The following is a 26,232-nucleotide window of genomic DNA, read 5'->3' as shown; positions in this document are numbered from 1 at the left end:
TTTGGGGAGAACATAGGGCAGTCCTAGTTACAGAGACAAGTGGGGACAGTGTCCTATCCAAGCAGTGTCCAGGCAAGGTGGTGAACGCCTGCCTGGCATATTTGGTGGAGATGTACGCATCAGTTATCCAGTACCTGAACCATTTAAAATCTCAAATGATAAAACTACCCTTGTTCCGCTTAAATATTCACTATGTTGGGGCGCCTGGGTGACGCAGTTGGTTAAGCGTCCGACTTCAGCCCGGTCACGATCTCGCGTCCGTGAGTTCGAGCCCCGCGTCAGGCTCTGGGCTGATGGCTCAGAGCCTGGAGCCTGTTTCCGATTCTGTGTCTCCCTCTCTCTCTGCCCCTCCCCCGTTCATGCTCTGTCTCTCTCTGTCCCCCAAAAAATAAATAAATGTTGAAAAAAAAATTAAAAAAAAATTCACTATGTAACCTTCTAATAATTTGATTCCCATGTAGCTTGTTTAAAGGGAAGAATGGCAAAAAAAATGGGGCACCTGGATGACTCAGTTAAGTGTCTGACTCTTGGGGCACCTGGGTGGCTCAGTCGGTTAAGCGGCTGACTTTGGCTCAGGTCATGATCTCGCGGTCCGTGAGTTCGAGCCCCGTGTCGGGCTCTGTGCTGACAGCTCAGAGCCTGGAGCCTGTTTCGAATTCTGTGTCTCCCCCTCTCTCTGACCCTCCCCCGTTCATGCTCTGTCTCTCTCCGTCTCCAAAATAAATAAACGTTAAAAAAATTTTTTTTTGAAAAAAAAAAAATAAACGTCTGACTCTTGATTTTGGCTCAAGTCATGATCTTATGGTTTGTGAGATGGAGCCCCAAGTAGGGCACTGTGCTGACAGTGTAGAGCCTGGTTGGGACTCTCTCTCTCCCTCTCTGCCCCTCCCCTGCTTGCATACATGCACACACTCTCTCTCTCAAAATAAATAAATACACATTTTTTTAAATAAAGGAAGAAATTAACTTGTCAGGATGATAATTGTATTAATCATGTTTTTTAATTTTGTTTATTTTCTGATGCTTTGATATCTTAGGGCCTTGTTGACAGTGGATGGACTGCCCCTCCCAAGGTTAGCTAATTCCTAGAGATAGAAAATAACTTGCCACAGAATGTGGCAAACCAACCAATGTATGCATTATGTATGCAATGCATACACAATGCAATTATGTATGCAAACCAACCAATCCAGAATCCATATACTCCAAATAACTCCTTTATCAGGCTCTCACAGGGCTCTCTCACTCAAGGCAACTACCCGCCTGCCCTAATCAAGCCAGGATCAGGTACCAAACAACCAGAGACAGCTCCTACACCTCAGAAACCACCAAAATTATTCAAACTAGCCAATCCTAAGCCTGCTTACCCTGCCTCATTCATTCTTACAGAAACCATAATGAAGGGTCTTTCCCAAGTTTTCCCCTTACTACTCTGCCTCCAGGCAGACCCTGGTACTTTCCCACATTGGCCCTATGTGATGTAGAACGCTTGCCTCCTCTTGGGAATTTTAAGTAACAAACTACATTTTTCAGTACAACTGTCTCCTGATCTCTTGGCTTCAACATATGTGAATAGTAATAAAACCTACATTTTAAAACAAGAAGGCACAGTCTTCTTGGAAGTCATGATTCTAAATAAAATAATAGTTAAGTTTATATAGCCTTGTTTAGTGCCAATATTCCTTAGCTCTAAGTCACATTTCTAAGTCATTTCTAAGTCTCCAAGATAAGAGGACCAGATCTGGACGATAGTAAATCCACTAAATTTACTGGAGCTGCCCATTGGCCTTCCCATGGTGACATCCTATCTCCTTGTATACCTTCTTTGAATGTCTACAATTCTTTTTTTTTTAAGTTTATTTATTTATTTAAGTAATCTCTACACCCATTGTGGGGCTCAAACTCATGACCCCGAGATCAAGAGACACACACTATCCCCCCAACCCCTGACTAAGCCAGCCAGGCCCCCCTGAATGTCTACACTTCTTAAAGGGAAGGCCAGGAGAGGAAAATCTGGCAAGAGTAGCTAACACAACAAATCACAACAAAAACAATTTAAAAGAATTTCAATTAGCTGAAACATTGGATCAAAGTATAAGGATCATGAGTAGGCTACATTTAGGTTTTAAAAATCAATTGCTTAAGATTAGAAAATCAATAATTTACATGGAAAAACTCTAAGAGTTTTAGTTAGATACTAAGTTAACAAGTTTGTCAGGACTCCTAACAGAGCTAAGACTATATTGTTAAAAGATTAACCAGTTTCTACTAGTGAATCTTACTACTGGTAGAGCAAATCTGAAATAGTTTTTTAATTCTAGATAGCACATCATACAATATATATGTAAGAAGATAAAGATAATAAAAAATCTAGGGAAAAAAACGTTAAAAGAGGTGAAAGAATTGACATCATTTAGCCAGAAGATAAAAGACTCAATTGAGATTAAATAGCTGATCTTAAATACAGAAGGGACTGAAACACTGACTTAGTCCAGAATCCTCCAAATTAAGATAAACTGGCACCAGAAAATTCAAGTCACAGAAATATATTAACGCTTTAGTTCCTAGAGCAGTTTATCTACGGAAAACTCTGTCCAAGGAAGATATGAATCACATTTTTTTGGAAACAGGCAGAGGATGGATGTTCATCAGAGATTTAATGAGATTCATTTTAATGAAAAATCTTTAAAGTCTTTTTAAAGATTGAGACAGTCTGTGTATTAACAATTCTAGATTCAGTGGGAAAAGTTGAAATTAATGATTGAACTTAGTTACATTTTTGGACTTCAATCACATACATGACTTCTTAGTTTTATTTTCATATTCAATAAGTATTGGTTATAGTGGCAGAAATTTAAATTTTGATTGTCAGGCAAAAACACTTTCCAAAGGTTCTTCTTACCAATTTCAAAACAAAAAATTGCTATTCTGTACCTGCAACTTTGAGTCCTATTAATATGGAGAATTTGGGACGCCTGGGTGGCTCGGTCAGTTGAGCATCCAACTCTTGATTTTGGCTCAGGTCATGATCTGGCAGTTTCTGAGACTGAGTCCCACGTTGGGCTCTGGGATCACAAAACAGAGCCTGCTTAGGAGTCTCTCTCTCCTCTCTCTCTCTGCCCCTCCCCAGCTCATGCATTCTCTTTCTCTCTCTCAAAATAAAATAAACATTTTTTAAAAACCTGGAAAACTAGGGGCGCCTGGGTGGCTCAGTCGGTTGAGCGTCCGACTTCGGCTCAGGTCACGATCTCGCGGTCCGTGAGTTCGAGCCCCGCGTCGGGCTCTGGGCTGACGGCTCAGAGCCTGGAGCCTGCTTCTGATTCTGTGTCTCCCTCTCTCTCTGACCCTCCCCCATTCATGCTCTGTCTCTCTCTGTCTCAAAGGTAAATAAACGTTAAAAAAAAAAATAAAAAAAAAAAACCTGGAAAACTTTAAAAATGCTAATTCTTTTAAAATAACAACAAACCCATTCATGTTAGAATAAATATATTTTCCAAAATATACTTAGTGAAAAGAGTGGTATTGTTTTATGGTTTCACAAATCCCTTTAATCCTTGGCTTAATAGAAAACAGCTGGATTGTCCTGTTTCTGCATTCAATCTGTTATAATATGTTGTTTTAGTTGAAACATATGAAGAAAATATGGCTTGACACAAATGTATAATTGTAAAAGGAAGAAATAATGGGCTTTTCAGATAATTGTGGATAGTCTTCTTTGATTCTATACTTAAACTTGGGTAAGTGGTAGTTTCTTAAAAGTTTAGCTATAATGTGGAATCTGAAACTACATCAATGAATTTTCATATTCTATTACACTATATTCACTGTACTATCTTGCAATTTGAATGGATTCCCTACTCATGCAAGGTTTTATAATATCATGGACTAGTCATTTGGAAAATAATGAATCTTTGAGTTATTCAGATCTTCCAAATATTGACACATTTTATTATAATACATTATGTTATATTAAATTACATTAAAAATAACATTTATTAATATTGCCACTGATATCAGAAAAAAAGTCTTTAAGCATTGGGAATTGTCAAGTTCACAATGATGGATTCAAGTTTATTCAAATTCTAATTTTTCATGTAAAAGCTCAGGTTTTGTAACTGGCAACAGATACTGTCAGTTGTTTTCCTCGAAGTGACAAACTTGCTTTGTTCATTTTTGAGAAAATATTTGCCAAATACCCAAGACTGAATAATTAGTCTGTCAGTTGTTCTTTCCAGGAAATATTTTTCCCATGAAAAAAAATGACTAGCTCTGTTTGCAACATGCGCTTTCTTTAGGACAACCACTGAATTTCCGTATACACCAGAACTATTCTGTGTTTACCTCCCATTTTGTCACACAGACTACATTAAAGAGGCAAGATGTTAATAAATGTTCAATAATAATTTTTGCTGAATCATTGATGATACTTCTAAGTCTTTTTTTTTTTCCTTTCTAATGTGAGTGTGTGGCAGTGGAGAATATGATTGCTAACTGATGCCATGAACTTGATTTATACTAAGACATCAACAGTTTCACCCACCATTGTTTTTCCAACATAATCGTATTTACACGAAACAGGCAAATCCTGTTTTTTGTGTGTGAAATAATAACAATTTCACAAATGGTTTTGACCTCATGAATCTCCTGAAAGGGTCTCAGGGGCACTGAGGGGTTTGTGCGCCACACTGTAAGAATAACCGGTCTAAGAAAATTACTGAGGTTTTGTGTTACCCGTCCATCCATCCATCCATCCCATTTGTTAGGGGCCTATTCTGACCAGACATCATATAAAAATGAATAATTTCTTCCTCTAAAACAACACAGCTGAGAACAAAACACAAACCTATAAAATAATTATAATCCAGCAGAGAAGGTACCTCAGGAGAAAGCCCACAGGTCTGCCTGGGGAAGTCATGAAAGACTCCTTAAAAAACCTTGGTTTAGGGGCTGAGCTCAATAGGCTCTGTGAAGAGGTCATGGCTCTCTACTTTAATCCAGAGTTTTTGATCATCTCTTGAATTCACAAAGTAGCAAAAGACTCTCACAATCAATATTTTGGTTAAGATTTTCAAACTCTTATTACATTCCTTCATCCCAAGGAAAACATAAAGAAAAAGGCAATGACCAGCCTTAATGAACATTCTGTAGTGGCAAGCAAGCCCAGAAGAGTTCAGCCACCAGATTTCGTCAGACTGATTCCTTTCTTAGGCAGAAGCATAGAAACAAGAACCTCCCTACAGGGCAGGAGGCTGAGTGGGCCCCTTTCAAGCCCTGTTTTCTCTCTTCACTGATGGTGGGACTGTGGAAATAGTTATATTATTGAAAATTATGGAATAATTAAAATATGTAGTAAAGTAGCAATTACTTAGAGAGTCTTTAAGAAACTGGTCCAGTTAAAAAAAAAAAAAAAAGAGCATCCTTTCTAAAGTTAGAGTAGGAGGAGAGTGAGTTAAGGGACAGGCAGATGGGGTTTTCAAGCGTTCTTTCCAAGTTGGTATAAAAGAGCAATATCAACAAATAACTGAAAAGTATAGTTACACGTGGCCTCTGTCCTATCTTGTTTGGGTTAGTAGCACCACTTGACCTTCTGTTACCTAGCAAACAATATATTCACAGTGTGCCTGAGTGGCTCAGTCAGTTAAGCATCCAACTTCGGCTCAGGTCATGATCTCATGATTCACGGATTCAAGCCCTGAGTGGGGTTCTGAGCTGACAGCTCAGAGCGTAGAGCCTGCTTCGGGTTCTGTGTCTCCCTCTCTCTCTATGCCCCTCCCCTGCTCACACTCTGTCTCTCTCTCTCAAAAATAAACATTAAAAATTTGTTTTAATTAAAATATAGATTCGCTAGATTCTTCCCTCTCTCCCATACTCTCCATTCAACGAGCTTAAAAACTCTTACAAGTTCTCCCTTTGTAACCTCTTTCCCCTGTTTCTTGAGCATTTCCATCTGCTTTTGCTACCACCTTAATTCAGGGCTTCATCTCCCTTAACTTCAAGAATTCCAAATCTTCTTCTCATGCCATTATAAACACCTTTCTAACACTCAAAACCGGTATTAAAGCTCCCCTACTTAAAATGGTGCAATGAATGATTCCTATGGCCTAAGAGAAAAGGAGCCAGCTCCTTGGCTCAGAAAATGAATCTGGCCCCTGCCTCAGTGCCCAGCCTCATAGTATGGTGTCTTTATAAACTTTTTGAACAGGTCAGATAAGTCTCTTCCCTCACTTAGAGTTCCTCTGCGCGTGTGCCTCTGTCTGAAAGACCCTTCCCTCTCTTACTCTACCTAGTGAATCTTACTCATTCAAGACACACCTTTAAGTGTTTTCTCTCAATTAGAACAAAATGCTGTTGCCACAACCTGGTGTATAGTCCCATCAGAGGAGTTACAGCAAATATCCAACTTATTGTCTACAGATCTCTCTTCCTAGATTTTAAGATCCTTGAGGCAGAAATCATTTCTGAATTATTTGCACAGCTTCAGTCCATCAGACATCAATTAAATGCCCGCCTCTTCCTTCCTCTCAGTATTCCTACTAAGCTCTGAAGACACAAGTGACTGGACAAATCGAGGTCCTTGCCCAAAGGATGTTAGATACAAAGAAGGGAGAGAAGCAATCACAGTCACAAGTAAAAGAATGACACTGGTGTGGTACACTGGACACTAGAACAAAGACCCTGAGCTCCTGCTGCTGAGGTCCCAAGAACTCCTAGATCCTGCCCGGCTTCTTCCAAGACCCGGTTATCAGGTGGTCTTGGTTTCATTCATTCATTATACTCCCATTTTCTAGATAAAAAGTTCTTCAGTGCTACTATCTTCATCTTTCTATCAGTGAACTTTTCCTTGCATTGATTCACGGATTTATTATTATAAGCAGATTGTAGGCTCTTACTAGGCAGGCTCATACCTTAAATTTCAAGATGAGAGGGCATTTTTCTATATATTCACTAGGTACTTAATTTTTATAATTACAAGGAAAAACCCCAAGATTTTGACTCCAACAAACAAGCAAGTAAGCAATCTGTTGTAAATAATCTTTAACAATTTCCCACTTGGTAAATGAGTATATATCTGACTAATTAGTAATGACATCACTTTTACAGGGCCATATCAACCATACTTTTTTTTTTTTTTTTTTTTTTAGTGTTTATTTTTGAGAGAGAGAAAGACAGAATGTGAGCAGGGGTAGGCAGAGAGAGAGGGAAACACAGAATCCAAAGCAGGCTCCAGGCTCTGAGCTGTCAGCATGGAGCCCAATGTGGGGCTTCAACTCACGAACCATGAGATCATGACCTGAACCAAAGTTGGATGCTTAACTGACTAAGCCACCCAAGCGCCCCTCAACCATACTTTTCAAAGCTCTGATTTTTTTTTTGAACAATTGGATCTCGTACCAAAGTCTCTTCTAGGACCAGGATTGCTCTGCCAAACTTGGGAAATAGCCCTTGGATGCCATGAGTTCTCAACACCAAACATTAGACTTGAGAACCTGGAGGGGAAAAATAAGTTATACATATTTTGTGTCTGGGAACTTCTTCCCAAATATTTTCCTATGTATACAAATGCATATAATGTCATATAACTTTACATAAATAGGATACCAAACATCTGTTTTGCAGCCTGCAAGATAACATCTTTCCATATTGATAAATGTAGAGTCTCACTATTCATATAGTATTGTATTGCATTCTCCTACATTAAGGCCTTTTTATAATTATTTATTTGTTTGTTTATTTATTTATTTATTTATTTATTTTTAATGTTTACTTATTTTTGAGACAGAGAGAGACAGAGCATGAACAGGGCAGGGTCAGAGAGAGGGAGACACAGAATCTGAAGCAGGCTCCAGGCTCTGAGCTGTCAGCACAGAGCCCGACGCGGTGCTAGAACTCACGGACTGCGAGATCATCACCTGAGCCGAAGTCGGCCGCTTACCCACTGAGCCACCCAGGTGCCCCTATAATTATTGTTTATTAACTAAGTTATGAAGTGTCTGTTCTTTTGCCCATTTTTAATTGAGTTGTTTAGCTTCTTTTTAAGAATTAGTTTATAGGAGTTCTCCAAAGATTCTGAGTATGAGACCTTTGTCAGATAGGTATTAATGGAGTCTTTTCATGAGAAGTGTTAAATTTTGATAAAGCCTATTAACCCATTTTTTTCTTTTTTTTAATGTTTTATTTATTTTTGAGAGAGACCTTGAGCAGGGGAGGGGAGAAGAAAGAGGGAGACAGAGGACCCGCAGCAGGCCTTGTGCTGATGGTAACGAGGCCCATTCAGGGCTCTAACTCAGGAACCCTGAGATCACAACTTGAGCTGAAGTCAGACACTCAACAAAATAAGTCACCCAGGCACCCCAATCAATTTTTTCTTTTATGATTAGTGTTGTGTTATGAGACATCATTGCCTTGGATGTGGGGGAAATAGGAAAAAAATTGGGAACATCTGACAATTTTATATGTCAATTATACCTCTACAAAGCTGTAATTAAAAAAAGAAATTGTTGCCTACTCCAAAGTCACGAAAACATTCTCCTTCATTCTCTTCTAAATCCTTAATTTTAGTTTTCACATTTGGACCTAAGATTCAAGTCAAATTATTATTTGTGTATGGTATGAAGTAGGGATTAAAGTTATTTTTTTTCCATGTGAATATCCACTAATAATTTATTTTCAACAGCATACATTTTATAATTCCCTTATATATTTTTGTTCCCAAAAACAATTTAAAATACAGCTCTAAATCTTTTTTTTAGTCTTTCAACATTTTTTATTATATCATTAAAAGTATCATTTATAAAATTTCCATTTTTTAAAATTAGGATATAAAGATGAATTAGAATTTGTACCTTGACTCTATAAGGCAACTGATGAATTCTTTATTTGTTTTGTTTTGTTTGTCTTTTCAAAACTTCTTTTATTTTATTTTATTTTATTTTTAATTTACATCCAAATTAGCATATAGTGCAACAATGATTTCAGGAGTAGATTCCTTAGTGCCCTTACCCATTTAACCCATCCCCCCCCCTACAACCCCTCCAGTAACCCTCAGTTTGTTCTCCATATTTATGGGTCTCTTCTGTTTTGTCCCCCTCCCTGTTTTTATATTATTTTTGTTTCCCTTCCCTTATATTCATCTGTTTTGTCTCTTAGAGTCCTCATATGAGTGAAGTCATATGATTTTTGTCTTTCTCTGACTGACTAATTTTACTTAGCATAATACCCTCCAGTTCCATCCACGTAGTTGCAAATGGCAAGATTTCATTCTTTTTGATTGCCAAATAATACTCCATTTGTATACAAACCACATCTTCTTTATCCATTCATCCATCAATGGATATTTGGGCTCTTTCCATACTTTGGCTATTGTTGAGAGTAAATACAGCTTTAAATCTTAATCTAAGTGATACTCAGCTGATAAATTTCTCAAAATAAAAGAATTTTGCCTTAAGATTAATATTTTTAAAACTATTATCAAGGGTCAAATAATCAAGTAGCAAAAATAATCTTCTGGACAAATGAAATTTTATTTAAAACCTCACTGAAATACAGTTCATTTAGAAAATTTGTAAACTAAGCTTTACTTTTTATTATAATTTTAAATTATTCTTTGTTCCAATTGTTAAAATTTTGTAATTATAAAATTTTATCTTTTGTTTTTGGCAAACAACCATAGAAAGTGAAGTTTTAGATATTATTTGACAAATAGGACTGTATTTAGTTGGAGCTAAAATTTAAAGTGGAAATATAATTGTCTTCTTTAAATACTTCTATGTCTACAATGTTTCATGTTATACTCCTCACTGTATTTATCTACAATGGATATGATCATATGACAAGTCTAGAAGAAGGGAACTAACCTTGTCTGTTGAGTACTTACTATGCGTTGAGCATTGAGCTAGATCCTCTATTACATGAATCTCAATCTTCATAACAACTACAAGAAAATCCTCATTTTCCTTCCATTTTATAGATAAGGAAATCAAGATTCAATGAGGTTAAATATTTCCAAAAATCTATAGCTAGTAAGGGACAGAGGTGGGGCTATAAGGGAAGTCTATCTGAATTCAAAATTATATTTTCACTATATACCACTTTATCTTCTGGGAGAAAATGGCTGATAAACCAAGGCAAATTACATATCTTAGGACATTCATTAGTAAGTTTCTTTTTAATAAATGAAAGAAGTACGTATTTTTCTGAATACCTTGCTCAAGACTAAGCCACATACTATAAAGGACAGTTAAGAATGCACCCTTGGGGCGCCTGGGTGGCGCAGTCGGTTAAGCGTCTGACTTCAGCCAGGTCACGATCTCACGGTCCGTGAGTTCGACCCCCGCGTCGGGCTCTGGGCTGATGGCTCAGAGCCTGGAGCCTGTTTCTGATTCTGTGTCTCCCTCTCTCTCTGCCCCTCCCCCATTCATGCTCTGTCTCTCTCTGTCCCAAAAATAAATAAATGTTGAAAAAAAAAAAAAAGAATGCACCCTTACCATGAAGGGCTTTATAACCTAGCTGAAGAAATATAACTAACATGTATGACATAATTAGTGAACAATATTAAATAGTTAAAATTAACTGTTTAAGGAAGGTCTGGAGACCATTGATGTTGCAGGCATTTTTGAAATGAAGCACTGAAGGTCACTGAATTGACTTTTAGAGTGGGATACATTGGGGATGGTCTTTAAGAGTAAAATTCAATAAAGTTGCATGTAAGAGGCCCCTGGAGGTTTCTAATTTGCAAGAGGCACTTATAAAAGCTTTCTTCAGCAGAAATACTCAGAGCATCTCTGAGTAGAGTGTGAACAATGAAGACATGAAGAACAAATTTCTGAAGTTCTAGCAGTAAAATAAGGGCCTGAACTAAGGTGGTGCTGGTGAGAAATGAAAATCAAATGATGTGTCACTAGGATTAAAATTCTACTCTTCAAGCTTCTCTGGAAGATAGTGTGAAGGTTCCTCAAAAAATTAAAAATAGAACTACCCTATGACCCAGCAATAGCAGTGCTAGGGATATACCCAAGGGATACAGGAGTGCTGATGCATAGGGGCACTTGTACCCCAATGTTTATAGAGGCACACTCACCAATAGCCAAATTATGGAAAGAGCCTAAATGGCCATCAACTGATGAATGGATAAAGAAGATGTGGTTTATATATACAATGGAATACTACTTGGCAATGAGGAAGAATGAAATCTGGTCATTTGCAGCAATGTGGATGGAACTGGAGGGTATTATGTTAAGTGAAATAAGCCAGGCAGAGAAAGACAGATACCATATCTTTTCACTCATATGTGGATCTTGAGAAGCTTAACAGAAGACCATGGGGGAGGGAAAGGGGAAAAAATAGTTACAAACAGAGAGGGAGGAAGGCAAACCATAAGAGACTCTTAAATACAGAGACCAAACTGAGGGTGGATGGGGGTGGGGGAGATTGGAAAATGGGTGATGGGCATTGAGGAGGGCACCTGTTGGGATGAACACTGGGTGCTGTATGTAAGCCAATTTGACAATAAATTGTATCATAAAAAAAAAGAAACCATGTGGCTAAATAAAAAAAAATTATGCTCTCCAGTAGTATTGTACTCACTATAGATAAAATATTATGATGGAAATAAAGAATACAAAATACATACACAGTTGCCAGCATGCTCCCAACAATATGGAAATGTTAGATCCATCTAATTTAATCTATATTGTTTTCAGTAAGTGGATTTTATTCTGTCATGAGAAAGGTGCTCACCTGTGTGAAAGAACATTTTTAAAGCCCTCTTACTCTTCTGTAATTTCTGAAATAACCAGTTCTCCAGGAAAAAAGAAAGAAGGTGCCAGAGTTTTGTTGAATCTCTGTAATACAAGTGGCAACAAAATGTGATTTATATCCAAGCTATAACATGTAAATTCTTTCAATTACCTTCAGTATATCAAAATCATATTTTTATAAAGGTTTTTAAAGCATAATCTTCCTAAATTATTATTAGAACAGGCCCACTGAAATATCTTATTTCCAAATCTTTTAAAAAAATTTTTAATGTTTATTTATATTTGAGAGAAAGACACAGCATGAGTGGGGTAGAGGCAGAGAGCGACAGAAGCAGGCTCCAGGCTCTGAGCTGTCAGCATAGAGCCTGACATGGGGCTTGAACCCATGAGCTGGACATGGGGCTTGAGCCCATGAGCTGTGAGATCATAACCCAAGCCAAAGTTGGACACTTAACTGACTGAGCCACCCAGGCACCCCTCTTCTTTCCAAATCTTTTAAGTAAGTACAGTATCATAAGGATATATGCCTAATAAAGTAAGCACTAAGTGTTCTTTGATTAGATGATGTGGAGAATAAATCAATCATCATAATTTATGTGGTAATTAGTTCAGACCAAAGCAGGGGATTATGAAACCAAAACATGAAATAACTTAGAAGAATCTTCTTAGAGATTAACTTTGACTCCAATGGCTTGCTTAAATTCATGGTTTTGTGGTTCCAAGATGTCATAGAAAACTTGTTTTTTGTCAAAATGGTCTCTAATGCAAAGTAAATCTTCAATGGAATAGTTATCATTTTTCCCAGTCCAAATAGTCAGGCTGTACCTGCATTAAAATAAAACAGAATTATACAGTGAAAAGTAAAAGATAAGAGACAGTGATGAGGAATTCCAATAAGCCTAAAAATAGTTACTCTCATTTATCTTTAACCCAAATTCACACAGACAAAAAAATTAATTAGCAGTGCTAGAACATATAGTTTCTGTTTCATCAACATCAAAAGGACTAGAGAGAAAAAAAAAATTCACATTGCTGTCAGCTAAATTAGGTAACTGCTATATCTGAGTTACAAGAATGTTAAATGGCTTTGGAAACCCAGACTGGTAACACTGAAAATGGGCCAAATTTTGGACAAAAAAACTAAAGAGATTGTATTGCTGATCAAGGAATCTGTTCCCTACACAAAAGCTACACATCTAACTTGGTTTTTTTTTCAGCAGGCTGGGTAGAGTCAAAAGCATGACTGCAAGAGATTATGAAGAGATGTAAATGTCACTGATATTACCAACATTCATATTCACTTATAAATGGCCCTGCTCTCCCTTCTGGTCGGTGGCGGGTGGTGGGGGGGTGGGTTACATGAGATATAAGAATGCCAAGAGATGTCACTAAGGATGCCAAACAGAATAAATTCAGATCCATTTCTGGAGTTAAAAAAACAATAATAACATACGCAGATTTATTATGGATGTGAAGAATATATTCAGAATTTTAATGTTACTTAAATTGTATATTCTTTCAGTAAACATTACTTCTATTAAAGTACTCTTGTCACAGTGCACCTGAGTGGCTGAGTTGGTTAAGCATCCAACTCTTGATTTTGGCTCAGGTCATGATCTCACAGTTGATGGAATCAAGCCCCGCATCAGGCTCTGTGCTAGCAGCATGGAGCCTGCTTGGGATTCTCTCTCTCTCTCTCTCTCTCTCTCTCTCTCTCTCTGCACCTCCCTTGCACAGGCTCTCTCTCACTCTCTTTCTCTCTCAAAATAAATAAACTTAAAAAAAACTCTTAAAAAATCCACAATACTCCTAGTGCATCAGAGACTGAGAAAATGCAAAGCTGGTAAGTAGCTTCACATTTGTTTTCCCCATAAACATGTCAGAATCCAGGAAGGAATCTCCAAAGCACCTCTTCTACTATTAATAAGAAATAATCTAACCAAGGTATATGTTCTTGCTATGTTGACATATTCCTGTCCTTAAGGATGGTGACATCATTCTGGAAATGTAACAGAGAAAAGTATTTTGAATTTCATTCCATAGCAGCATTATGTGGCAAACCAAAAAGAAATTTTAAACTACAAGCGAGGATACACACACACACACACACACACACACACACACACACACACACACACAAATAGGAATTACTTTACAAACTATATTTCTTATGACTTACCAAGACTGAATCAGAAAGAAATTTAAAATATGGATAGATCAATTACTAGTAAAGAAATTGAATCAGTAATTAAAAACTTCCTAATGAAGAAAAGCCCAGGACCAGGTGGCTTCACTGGTGAATTTTCTAAACATTTAAAGAATTAAAACCAATTCTTCTCCAACTTTTCCAAATAACTGAAGAGAAGGAAACAATTCTAAATTTATTTGACAAGATCAGCATTATCCTGACACCAAAACTAGAAAAGAACACTACTAAAAAGGAAATCTATAAACCAATATCCCTGACGAATACAGATGTAAAAATTCCCAGTAAAATACTACCACATTGAATTCTGCAGCACAATAAAAGATCATACACCATGATCAAGTGGGATTTATCTCTGTGATGCAAAGATAGTTCAACACACACAAATCAATCAATGTTACATGTCACATTTAATGGAATGAAAGAAAAGAATCATATGATCATTTCAGTAAGTACAAAAAAGCATTTGACAACATTCACCACCCACTCATGATAAAAACTCAGTAAATTAGGCTCAGAAGGAACATAGCTCAACATAATAAAGGCCATATATGACAAGTCCACAGCTAACACCATACTCAGTGGTGACAGGATGAAAACTTTTCCTCTAAGATCAGGAACAAGACTAGGATGCTCACTCTCACCACTCCTATTCAACACAGTACTGGAAGTCCTAGCTACAGCAATCAGGCAAGAAAAAGAAGTAAAAGCTATAAGAATTAGAAAGAAAGAAGTACAATTGTCTCTGTTTGCAGATGACATACTTTTATACATAGATTTGGTATAAAGACTCAACCAGAAATCTGTTAGATGTAATCAATGATTTCAGTAAAGTTGCAGGATACAAAATTAACATACAAAAAAAATCAGTAGCATTTCTATAACAGTGAAATTTCTGAAAAAGAAATAAAGAAATTGATGTCATTTACAACAGCATCAAAAACAATAAAAGACATAGGAATAGATTTAACCAGGAAATGAAAAATTTTTATGCTGAAAACTGTAAGACATGGATGAAAGAAATCAAAGAAGACACAAAGAAAAGGAAAGGTATCCTGTCTTCACATAGTGGAAGAATTAATATTATTAAGACGTTAATCCCACCAAAAGATTCAATGCAATCTCTATCAAGATTCCAATGGCATTTTTTACAGAAGTAGAAAAAAAATCTCCTAAAATTTATATGGAACCATGAAAGACCCTGAATAGCCAAAGAAATCTGGAAAAAGAAGAATAAAGCAGGAGGCATTATACTTCCTGATTTCAAGTTATACTATATAGCAATAGTCATCAAAACAGTGTGGTATTGGCATAAAAACAGACAAATAGACAAAGCGAACAGAATCAAGAGCCAAAAAATAAACCCAAGTATAAACTGCCAACTAGTATTTGACAAGGAAGCCAAGGATATTCAAAGGAGAAAAAAAGTCTCTTCAATATATGGTACTAGGATAATTGGATAATCACACGGAAAAGAATGAAACTGAACCTATATCTTAAACCAGTCATGAAAATTAACTTGAAATGGGTTAAAGACTTAAAAATAAGACCTGAAACCATAAAACTCCTACAAGAAAACATAGGAAAAAAGCTCCCTGACATAGGTCTTGGTAATGATTGTTTGGATATGACACCTAAAGTACAAGCAACAAAATAAAAAATAAACAGGTGGGATTAAATCAAACTAAAAAGGTTTCCTCACAGCAACAAATTGAAAAAACAACTTAGGGAATGGGAAAAAATATTTGCAAACCGTATATTAGGTAAGGAGTTAATATCCAAAATACATAAAGAACTAACAGCAAAAAAAAAAAAAAAAAAAAACCTAACAGCGATAAATTATAGCAAAAAAACCATCAAATAGCCTAATTTAAAAATGGGGAAAGACATTTTTCCAAAGAAGATATATGAAAGGCCAACAGGTAATGAAAAGATACTTAACATCACTAGTCATTATGGAAATGTAAATCTAAACCACAATGAGATATCACCTCATACATGTTAGTATGGCCATCATCAACAAGGTGCAAGATAACAAATGCTGGCATGGATGTTAAGAAAAGGGAACCCTTGTGCACTATTGGTAGGATTATAAATTGGTGCAGCCACTATGAAAAATAGTATGGAGGACCCTCAAAAAAATAAAAATAGAACTACCATATGATCCAGCAATTCCACTTCTGGGAACATATCCAAAGGAAACAAAAACATCAATTCAAAAACATCAATTCAAAAAAATATCTGCACCCTCATGTTCATATCAGCATTATTTACAATAACAAAGACATTGAAACAATCATGTCCATCAATAGATGAAGGGATAAAAAAGTTGTAGTATATACATATATACAATGTAGTATTATTCAGCCATAAAAAAATGGGGAAATCCTACCATTTGCAACACGATGGATGGACTTTGAAGGCATTATGCTAAGTAAAGCAAGTTAGACAGGAAAAGAAGTACTGTACAATCTAACTTATATGTAGAAACTAAAAGAAAAACAAAACCTTCACAGAAAAAGAGATCAGTCTTGTGGTTACCAGAGGTCGAGGGTGGGGAAGGGGTAATAGAGGAAGGTGGTCAAAGGTATAAACTTCCAGTTATAAGATAAATAAATACTAAGGATGTAATGTACAAAATGATGAGTAGAGTTAACACTGCTGTATGATTACATAGGAAAAGTGTTTAGAGAGTGAATCCTTTTTTTACAAAAAAAAGGTTATTTCTTTATTTTGAGAGAGAGAGAGAGAAAGAGAGAGCACAAACAGGGGGAGGAGTAGAGAGAGAGGAGAGAGAGAATCCCAAGCAGGCTCACACTGTCACACAGATCCCAACGCAGGGCTTGATCCCATGAACTGGGAGATCATGACCTGAGCTGAAATCAAGAGTAGGATGCTAAATCAACTGAGCCACCCAGGTGCCCTGAGAGTAAATCCTAAGAGTCCTCATCACAAGGGGAATTTTTTCCTTTTCCTTTTTTTCTTTTTACTGTATTTATATGAAAAGATAAAGGTTTGCTGAACCTATTATGATAATCATTTCACAATAAATGTAAATCTAACTATCATGGTGTATATATTGATGTATTTCAATTATTTCTAATAAAACTGGAAAAATACTTTTAAAACCCTATATTTTTGCTAAAATGGCATCTATTACTTTATTTGAACACCATGGTGACACAGATACGGATTTAGATTAAAAAAAGAGCCCTACAAAGTTACTGTACCTCTTTTAATCCTCCCTCTATTATATTTAAAGTGAAATAGGAAGACAAATTGCCTAAGGGTACCTTAAATTATGTTCATTCAAGTCAGTTCTCAGGTTTTATTTTTTAAGCCCTTTTCATTATGAAATATATAGGAAAAACCCATAAAACCATAAATATGAATTTTAACAAATTATTATAAAATGAACTCCAGTGTACCCAAAACACAAATCAAGAAAGAGAGCATACCATCGCCATCACTACCTTGGGAGGTACCTGTATGTCACTGTGCTATCACAACCTCTCCTCTCCCCTGGAGACCTCACAACCTTGACCTTGGTGGTAGCCATTTTCTTGTTTTTCTTTATTTACTGCCTATATATCCATCTGTAAAAAGTACAGTTCAATTTTTGCCTGTTAGTTATTTTTATGTAAATGGAATCATATGGTATATAATATTTTTTGGTCTTAGTTCTTTTACTGAATATAGTTTGTGAAATTTCTCCAAGTTGAAACATGTAGCTGCAGTTAATCCATTTTCTTTAGAACATGGTTTAGCATTATCTACTAAAGTAGAAACTATGAATACTCTATGACCTAGAAATTCTATTCCTAGATATTCCCTCCCTATACAACCTTTATAAATGCAGGCATATGTACACCAGGATGTGTGTGTGTGTGCATGCGTGTGTGTGTATGTTCACAGCAGCAATCCCTGTAACAGTCAAAACCATGAAACAATCCAAATGTCATTCAATAATAAAACAAATAAATTGTGACATACAAATAATAGAATATATACTTCTTTGTATATTCTCTATTAGAGCCCTTTTGACATACAAAAATATTTCCCAACTCTGTGCCTAATCTGTTCATGCTCTTCACGGTATCTTTTGACAGGAACAATTTCTGAATTTTAATGTATTCAAATTACTCAAACATATTCTTTATGGCTAGGGATTTTTATATCTTAAGAATCCCTTCTTGGGGTCTGGGTGGCTCAGTTGGTTGGGTGACTGACTTCGGCTCAGGCCATGATCTCGTAGTTTGTGAGTTCGAGCCCCGCGTCGGGCTCTGTGCTGACAGCTCGGAGCCTGGAGCCTGCTTCCAATTCTGGGTCTCCCCCTCTCACTGCCTCTCCCCTGCTCACGCTCTGTGTCTGTCTCTCAATAATAAATGAATGTTATAAAAAAATTAAACAAAAAAAAGAATCCCTTTCCATCCCCAATGTTATGAAGATATTCTCTAGTGATATATTCCATTAAAGCTTTGCTATTTTACCTTTCATATTTAAAAAAGAGTGTGAAAGAAATGTTGTTAAGAGGGGTACCTGCATGGCTGAGTCAGTTGAGCGTCTGACTTCAGCTCAGGTCATGATCTTGTATTCATGGGTTTAAGCCCCACATTAGGCTTCCTGGAGCCTGCTTTGGATTCAGTGCATCCCTCTCTCTCTCTCTCTCTCTCTGCCCCTCCCCTGTTCATGCTCTCTCTCTGTCTCTCAAAAAAAAAAAATGTCGTTAAGAGAATTCCAAAATTAGAAAGAGCCAAAAACAATTCAACAAAACAAACAAAACAAAAGAGAACTAGACGGAGAAGTAGATAAATCCATTTGGTGCAATGCCATGGAGCCAAACACAAGGGAGTTTCAAACTGAAGGGGGTAAATATGAGTACTTAATTGTAGAGTTTAGGAATTTGACTTGAATATGGTTGGGTTGAGCGTTTGACTCTTGATATTTGGCTCAGGTCATGACCTCACACTTTGTGAGGTCCAGCCCTAAGTCAGGCTCTGTGCTGACAGCACGGAGCTTGGAATTCTCTCTCCCTCTCTCTCTGCCCCTCTCCTGGTCACTCTCTCTCTCTCAAAATAAATAAAGTAATCTTAAAAAATAAGAATTTGACTTGAACAGAGTGCAATATTCAAATGAGAAATTTTAGGAAAGAAAATGACTTCATAGAACATGAGAAAACTAAGGTAGTAGTAATGAAAGAAATAGGAGGTAGAAACTTCTTTTTTGAACATAGCAGCCTAAAGTCAGCACTGCCTCTTTTTCCTCCTAGGAATTACCCAGGGGCAGCAAAAAGAACAAAAGAATGAAAATAGAAACCCCATCTTCAATGAAATTAAGAAAGAACTGAAACTAAAAATTATAAAACAGGTGAAAAGTTTCCAACAGTAACAGAGATTAAAGCCAGATGAGTATGTAAGGAAGTGAAGAGAATTTGCCCATGTCTGTAGATTACAGAGAAAGCCTACCAAAGACACTTCTAGATGAGGGGCAGACTCTACCTAAACACTTTGCAACAGTGGGAATGGCATCCCTGAGCTACAAATGGAGGCTTTCTTGGGGTAGGTTTGGTCCCAAGAAGTTATAGAAACAAGGAAAGAGTTAACACAGAAAAGTCACAGTTGTGCACATCAGACTATTTAGTCCTGTGGAAACTCAAAATTTTAAATGCAAGAAATAAATAAAAGATTTTACTTAGAGATACCACAACTGCCTACCTCTATTCACTGGGAAACGTTAAAGGCTAAACACACTCACACATAAAACTCTCTGGTCATAAGAAGCATAGTTTTAATTCCTCTGCAATATGCACTTTGGGCAAGTAGCCTGTCCAGAAAAAAAAAAAATGACTTTCTCTAAAATGCAGTAATTGGGGCACCTGGGTGGCTCAGTCAGTTAAGCATTCAACTTCAGCTGAGGTCATGATCTCACGATTTTTGGGTTCAATCCCCACATTGGACTCTGCATTGACAGCACGGAGCCTACTTGGGATTCTCTCTCTCTCCCTCTATCTCTGCCCCTCTCCACCCCAAATAAATAAATAAACTTTAAAAAGTAAAAAAATAAACTGCAGTAATCAAAATAAAATAAGGAGAAGTACAAGAGTATAAGAAAATAATAAGGATAAATAAATGGCAGATGGAGAAATAAAAACATCATCTTTAAAAAAAACTGTCAGATATGGGCACCTGGGTGGCTCAGTCAGTTAAATGTCTGACTCTTAATTTCAGCTCAGTTAATTGGCTTGAGTCCCATGTCGGGCTCAGCACTGACAGTACAGAGTCTGCTTGGGATTCTCTCTCTCCCTCTCTCTCTGCCCCTCCCCTGTTCATGGGCACCCTCTCTCTCAAAATAAATAAACTTAAAAAAAAATTAAAAAGTAACAAAATAAAAAACTATCAGATAGGTGAAATATATGTAAAATTTAAAGAAAACCATCAAGGCAGATGAAAGCCATAACCAACATTTTTTAAATGATGCAACTGCTCCTTTGAAGAAAGAGCACAAAGCAGAGATATGAGCTATGGAAGAGGTTGCAAGATGGTACTGAAGACATAATGAAACACTAATTGGCAGATTATAGGAAAGAAATAAAGAATTAATACTATTATAGAAATAAAGTGAAGTCTGAAGATATATGAGGAAAAACAAGCATTGTGGAAAATATTGTAAGAGATATAGAAGACAAATTATAAAATCAAGAAAAATAAAATCCAAACAAATAAAAAGCAAAGAAAGACTAAAGAGAAAATAATAGATGCCAAAGATAGGCAACAGAGATCTAAATATTCATAACTAGAATCCCTGAAAGAGAAAACTTAGTTTACAAATGAAATAAAACAAGTATTTCAAAATATAATTCACAGATCTATTCCAGAAAAGACATTTTAATCTATATACTGAAAACAACACTTTCTACATTCAGTTGTCCCCCAATAACTCCTGCCAAATCAAGACACTTAAAAGAAGAAAAAAAAATCAGACTGGCTTCACCCTTTTCCACATCAAAACTCAGTAGAAACCAGAGGAGCAATGTTTTCAAAATCCTCAAGGAAAGGCACTGTGAGCCAAGAATTTTATAGACAGCCAATTTACCATTGACTACAAAGTTCAAAGTTGACAATAAAAGAGAGTACAGTCAAAATTAGGTGAAAGGAGTAAAGAAGTACACTAATTTTATTATTGTTCACAGGAAGAAATTAACAGGTACCTTTAAAGAAGCAGATTAAGCACACTTTATGGAAATTACAGTCATGAATAATCAAAAGGGAAAAATGAACCTCACAAATTATTAAAATTAAAATACAAAGCAAAGGAAACAGCTACAGTGAAGTATTTTCAGGGGTGACTGGGTAGCTCAGTTAAGTGTCAGACTCTTGACTTCGGTCCAGGCCATGATCTCACAGTCATGATCTCATGGTCGTGAGATTGAACTCTGAGTGGGGCTCCACACTAAGTGTGGAACCTGCTTAAGATTCTCTCTCTCCTTCTTTCTCTGCCCCTCCCCCATTCTCTCTCTCTCAAAAAAAGAAAGAAATGTTTTCAATGCTATACAAAGTAACAAGTATGCTACTTCAAAAAAAATGACAGAAACAAGACCAAACAAGACCAACATATCTGTCTTTTTATAAATAATGTAAATAAGTTAAACTCTTCTTTTTTTTTTTTTTTCAACGTTTATTTATTTTTGGGACAGAGAGAGACAGAGCATGAACGGGGGAGGGGCAGAGAGAGAGGGAGACACAGAATCGGAAACACGCTCCAGGCTCCGAGCCATCAGCCCAGAGCCTGACGCGGGGCTCGAACTCACGGACCACGAGATCGTGACCTGGCTGAAGTCGGACGCTTAACCGACTGCGCCACCCAGGCGCCCCTAAACTCTTCTTTTAAACGGCTATTAGATTAAATTAGTGGGAGTCAGGTATCTAAGTATCTGATAAGAAATTTATAACAAAGAAAAGACTGCTAGAAAGAACCCTAAGAGGTTGGGGTTGAAATTAGAATTTCATTATGAACTCATGGATTTTATATATGTATATATACACATAGAAATGGCTATAGATGTAGGGGTGCCTGGGTGGCTCACTTGGTTAAGTGTCTGACTCTTGATTTTGGCTCAGGTCATGATCTTACAGTTGATGGGATCGAGCCCCACATTGGGCTCTGCACTTGGGCTCTGCACCTTGCTTGGGATTCTCTCTCTCTCTCAATCCCCACTCTCTATTAAAATAAATAAACTTAAAAAAATGGTTTTAGATGTATATATTGTGTGTGTATGTGTGTGTGTATGCATGGTGTGTGTTTGTACACACAAATACACACACATACACATACACACACTGTAATCACACATAAACACAGACAAGTATTTACTAGCTCTGTCCACTGAGATGTCCTAGAAGCAATGACACTTGAGTAGCAATGATCATACCAAACTCCCAGATTTCACTTTCTAAATACTATCCGCCACTGTAATCAAGCAGTTATCCTTGAAGAAGTGGTCAATTTGAGAAATGGGACAGGGAAAGTACCTAAGTCTCCTAAGAACACAAGCATGAGAAAAATGAGGAAAATATCGAACTGATCCAAGTTGAGAACATCTTTCATAATAAAAGCCCTGTCATTTTTTAAGACTGTCAAGTATATGAGATTGGGAAAGACTGAGGAACTATTCCAGACTGAAGGAGACTGATGAGACATGACAACTAAATATAAGACATGTTCTCAGAAGGTTTCTTGTACCCCAAGGAAAAAAGAAGCATTTTTTTGAATGGTTGATAAAATCTGAATGGGTCTGAGGACTGCATGGTACTGTTGTATTAATGCTGGTTTTCTGATTGGGAGGCTGCATAGTAGTAATATAGAAGCCTGCCTTTGCTTGAGGAAGTACACTCGGGAGTACTTAAGGATAACAAGGCATCATGCCAGGAAAAAATATAAATAGAAAAAAAACACAGAGAAATAATAAATAAATGCAGGAAAAAGTTAACAATTGGGGAATCTGGGTAACAGATGTAGAAAGTGTTTTGCAACTTTTCTATAGGTTAAAAACTATTTTTTTAATGACAATAAATCACTCTTCAAAAAATGAATGAAAAATAAAACTATAAATTTATTTTTCAAAAAAATATATAGCCAAGTATTCAGGCCAAAGACAATGTGAGTTCAGGTAAAATATCAATCAACAGACCAAGACCTTTTAATAATAAACTTATAATTAACTCTTCATTGAAGAGTCTGGGAGGAAAAGAGACTGAGTCTACCGGGGAGAAATCAGGACAACTTGAGAGACCATAGGTGGGTGATTGCGAACTGGGGGAGATAAAACGGGCCGTGTAGGCACGGAGGGGAGGGATCCCCTTCTACCCACAAAGGGAAGAGAAAGAGCAGCTGGGGAAGCGTAGGGCTGTATCTGGACAAGGGAAAAGAAACCTTGGACTGGGATGGAGAGGGGTCCCACCTCTAACTGCAGGTTAGAGGATCTCTAACTGCAGGTCCCATCTTTGGACTGGGGCCCGCTGCCCCGCTCGCACACCTGGGGAAGAGGGGAGCCACCCGGGTTCAGCGGTAGATCGGGGTGCAGTCTGCACAGGAGAAACCGGTTCCCTCCCCTGAAGGACTCTGGCACAGGACAAAACCAGCCGGGACCTCATATGGGGAGGTGCTTACCCAGTACTGGGGCGCACTGAGCGGGAGTTTAACTCCCAGCCAAGCCCCCGGGGCAAAGGAGTCAGCGGAGACAGTCTCCTCTGCACCCACGGCACAGTGAGGATGGCTCCAAAGGAGTGATTTGACACACGGGGTCATGGAGAAGAGACTGGGAGCCGCCATTTTTCTTCCCACCACCGCCAAGGTGGGGCCTCAGGTATTCGTCCGCGGGGCCCACAGTGAAGGTGGGACCAGCCTACACCAAACCATGCCCCTCCAACGCTGGGTAACTGCGTATCTTTTGGAGTGGGATTGACGCTGTGGAACCAGACGGCTCCATCCTCCAGACCAGTGCTATTGCGTAGCCTGGATTAATTCTAGCACAATTCTTGTTATTTAGATATATTCTCCCCCTGACCCATTTCTCCCTCTTATCTCTTCCCTCCTGTAGGCTGGGTACTTTAGTCATTGGTTTGTTTAAACAGACATATTTAATCCATTCTCTTGATACATGTTCTACACCTCCTTCTTTACACTCCTTTCTCTCTCTCTGGAATAATCAAGCCGTATAGTTTCTCTCTCTGGGTAACTTTATCTTCGTTTCTTTTTCCCTGCCTTTCTGATTTTCCTTTTCTCTCTGGATTAAGGCTTTTAGTCCCTCTGCCTGGTCAATGTTTATTTTTTCTTTTTCCCCTCCCGTGTCATTTCTCTCTCTCTATGTGCTTTTCCATCAGCATCGCCTCCACCCTGTTCTTTACTTGTAGCTGGTGTTTCTGGTTTTTTGCTTTTGGATTGTTTTTAGTTTTTAGGTTTTTTGTTTTTGTTTGTTTGATATGTGTGTTTTTGTTTCCTGTTTGTCTGTTTGTTTTCCTTTACAGGGCTACTTCAAGGAACAAATCAAAGCACACCTGGTGGATGGTCCAAAACATCACTACGACTAGGGAAATAAAATAACCAAAGTCACAACAACAGAGAGCAAGTCACACTCTCCAAAAAACACCTCCTGAAGGGCCAGGCCCTGGACAGTGTATGACCCCCCTTTAATAATTAATTTTTCATTAAGATAAAAGAGATGTGAATATGTACCAAATAATATATCATGAATATTTTAATTTTTTAATGTTTATTTTTGAGAGAGAGAAAAACAGAGCACAAGTTGGGAAACTTATGTACATAATAGGGTAACATTTATTTTTCAAACATCTACCTTCCTATACTAATGGTCTTTCTCAAGACCCTTTGTATCCTCAGATCCCTACCCTCCTCCTCAGCTCCTATAAGCTTCCTGTTGCCTCACAGTCTTTAGATTTTCAATGTCTGTGTAGATTCCCCATAAGTATGCTATTAAATTTGATTTTCTCCGGTGGTTCTCTGTCACATCAATTTATTTAGTCCAGCTAGAAGGACCTTAAAGGAAAGAGGAATACTTCCTCTCCAACAGAAGAAATTAAAAGAATGAGAAGCTATTTGAGCCATCTGTGAATAAATAAACTTCAAAACCTGGGTGAAATTAATAATTTTCTAGAAAAATACAGTATATCAAAATTGGCCCCCCAGAAGACAGAAAATCAAGGGACCACTTACCATATAATAAAAAGGTTGTACAAGTTAATCTTTTCTCAAAACACTAGGTTTGGATTGTTTACCAAGTCAGGTACAGGGCATTTCAATGTTTTGTTTTATTTTTTTTTAAGTTTATTTATTTATTTTGGGAGACAGAGTGAGTGGGGGAGGGGGAAAGGGAGGGAAAAACAATCCCAAGCAGGCTCTGCACTGTCAGCGCAGAGTCCAACTCGGGGCTGGACCTCAGGAACCATGAGATCATGACCTGAGCCGAGATCAAGAAGCTGTCTTAACCGATTGAACCATCCACGTGCCCCTCAATGTTGTTTTTTTTAATATCCCAGAACACAGAAAAAGGAATGGTTCCTAGCTTTTTTATTGAAATGCACATGACATTTATACCTAAAACTGAGAAAGAAAAAAAGCTACAGACCAGTCTCACTTTCAAATGCAAACCTCCTAACTAAAATTTATCAATAAAATTCAGCAGCATATTAAAAGAATATATCATGATCAAATGGGGTTTATTCTGGAAATGTGAAGATAATTCAATATTATGAAATAGTGCCATAATTTATTTTATTAATAGATATTGGGGAAAAAAACAAGATCATTTTCACAGAAACTGAAAAGGTATTTAGTAAAAATTCACTATCCACAGGAATGTGAATACTTCTTTAATGTATGAGTATCTGATTCCCTTACTCTAATATAGTAAATTACCAAACTGAGTTTTTTCTGGATGAGTTGGGAAAATTCTTTATTAGAATTCTTTACATCAGTCTAACGTATGCATCAAGGATAGTTTTACCAGAATCTTTCCATTTTTATGTATTCAAATGTATCAAACTCTCCTTTTATAGTTATGAAGGGAAAAACTCTCTAAAGGCCTCTGAAGGGCAACCATTTTAAATTTCCTTCTAAGTCAGCATGACTGTACATAAACTTTGTTCAAACCAAAAGCCTGATTTATGGCCTGCCAGGCATGCATTATACATCTGCTTTGTAAATGAGCAGCCTAAAGGAAAACCATCTTGTCCTTGAGATATTGATCAATGCCTC

The 26,232-nt window shown here is 37.2% G+C and overlaps 1 protein-coding gene across 9 annotated transcripts in view; it reads right to left on the bottom strand.

Annotated features, from left to right (window-relative positions):
• Positions 1-26,232, bottom strand: part of FAM151B (family with sequence similarity 151 member B) — a 53,967-nt gene that overhangs the window by 5,991 nt on the left and 21,744 nt on the right. For 2 of the 9 annotated variants that reach the window (XR_006601289.1, XR_002744248.2), the window contains exons 6-7: positions 11,737-11,840; positions 2,935-3,065 (exon numbers count right to left, since the gene is read on the bottom strand). Coding sequence is in view for 3 of the 9 variants with exons in the window: in XM_023257854.2 (XP_023113622.2) it covers positions 12,422-12,581 (160 nt within the window). In the remaining 6 variants the exon portion in view is untranslated. Of the gene's footprint in view, positions 1-2,638; positions 3,066-7,392; positions 7,488-11,642; positions 11,841-12,334; positions 12,582-13,696; positions 13,756-17,435; positions 17,559-26,232 lie in introns of those variants that run through there. The other 7 variants (XR_002744249.2, XR_006601296.1, XM_023257858.2 and 4 more) reach the window with 7 other exon arrangements.

The sequence above is a fragment of the Felis catus genome, chromosome A1 (assembly GCF_018350175.1).
Source record: "Felis catus isolate Fca126 chromosome A1, F.catus_Fca126_mat1.0, whole genome shotgun sequence".
In the NCBI taxonomy this organism is placed as follows: Eukaryota; Metazoa; Chordata; class Mammalia; order Carnivora; family Felidae; genus Felis; species Felis catus.
This window is presented reverse-complemented; position numbering and strand designations above follow the sequence as displayed.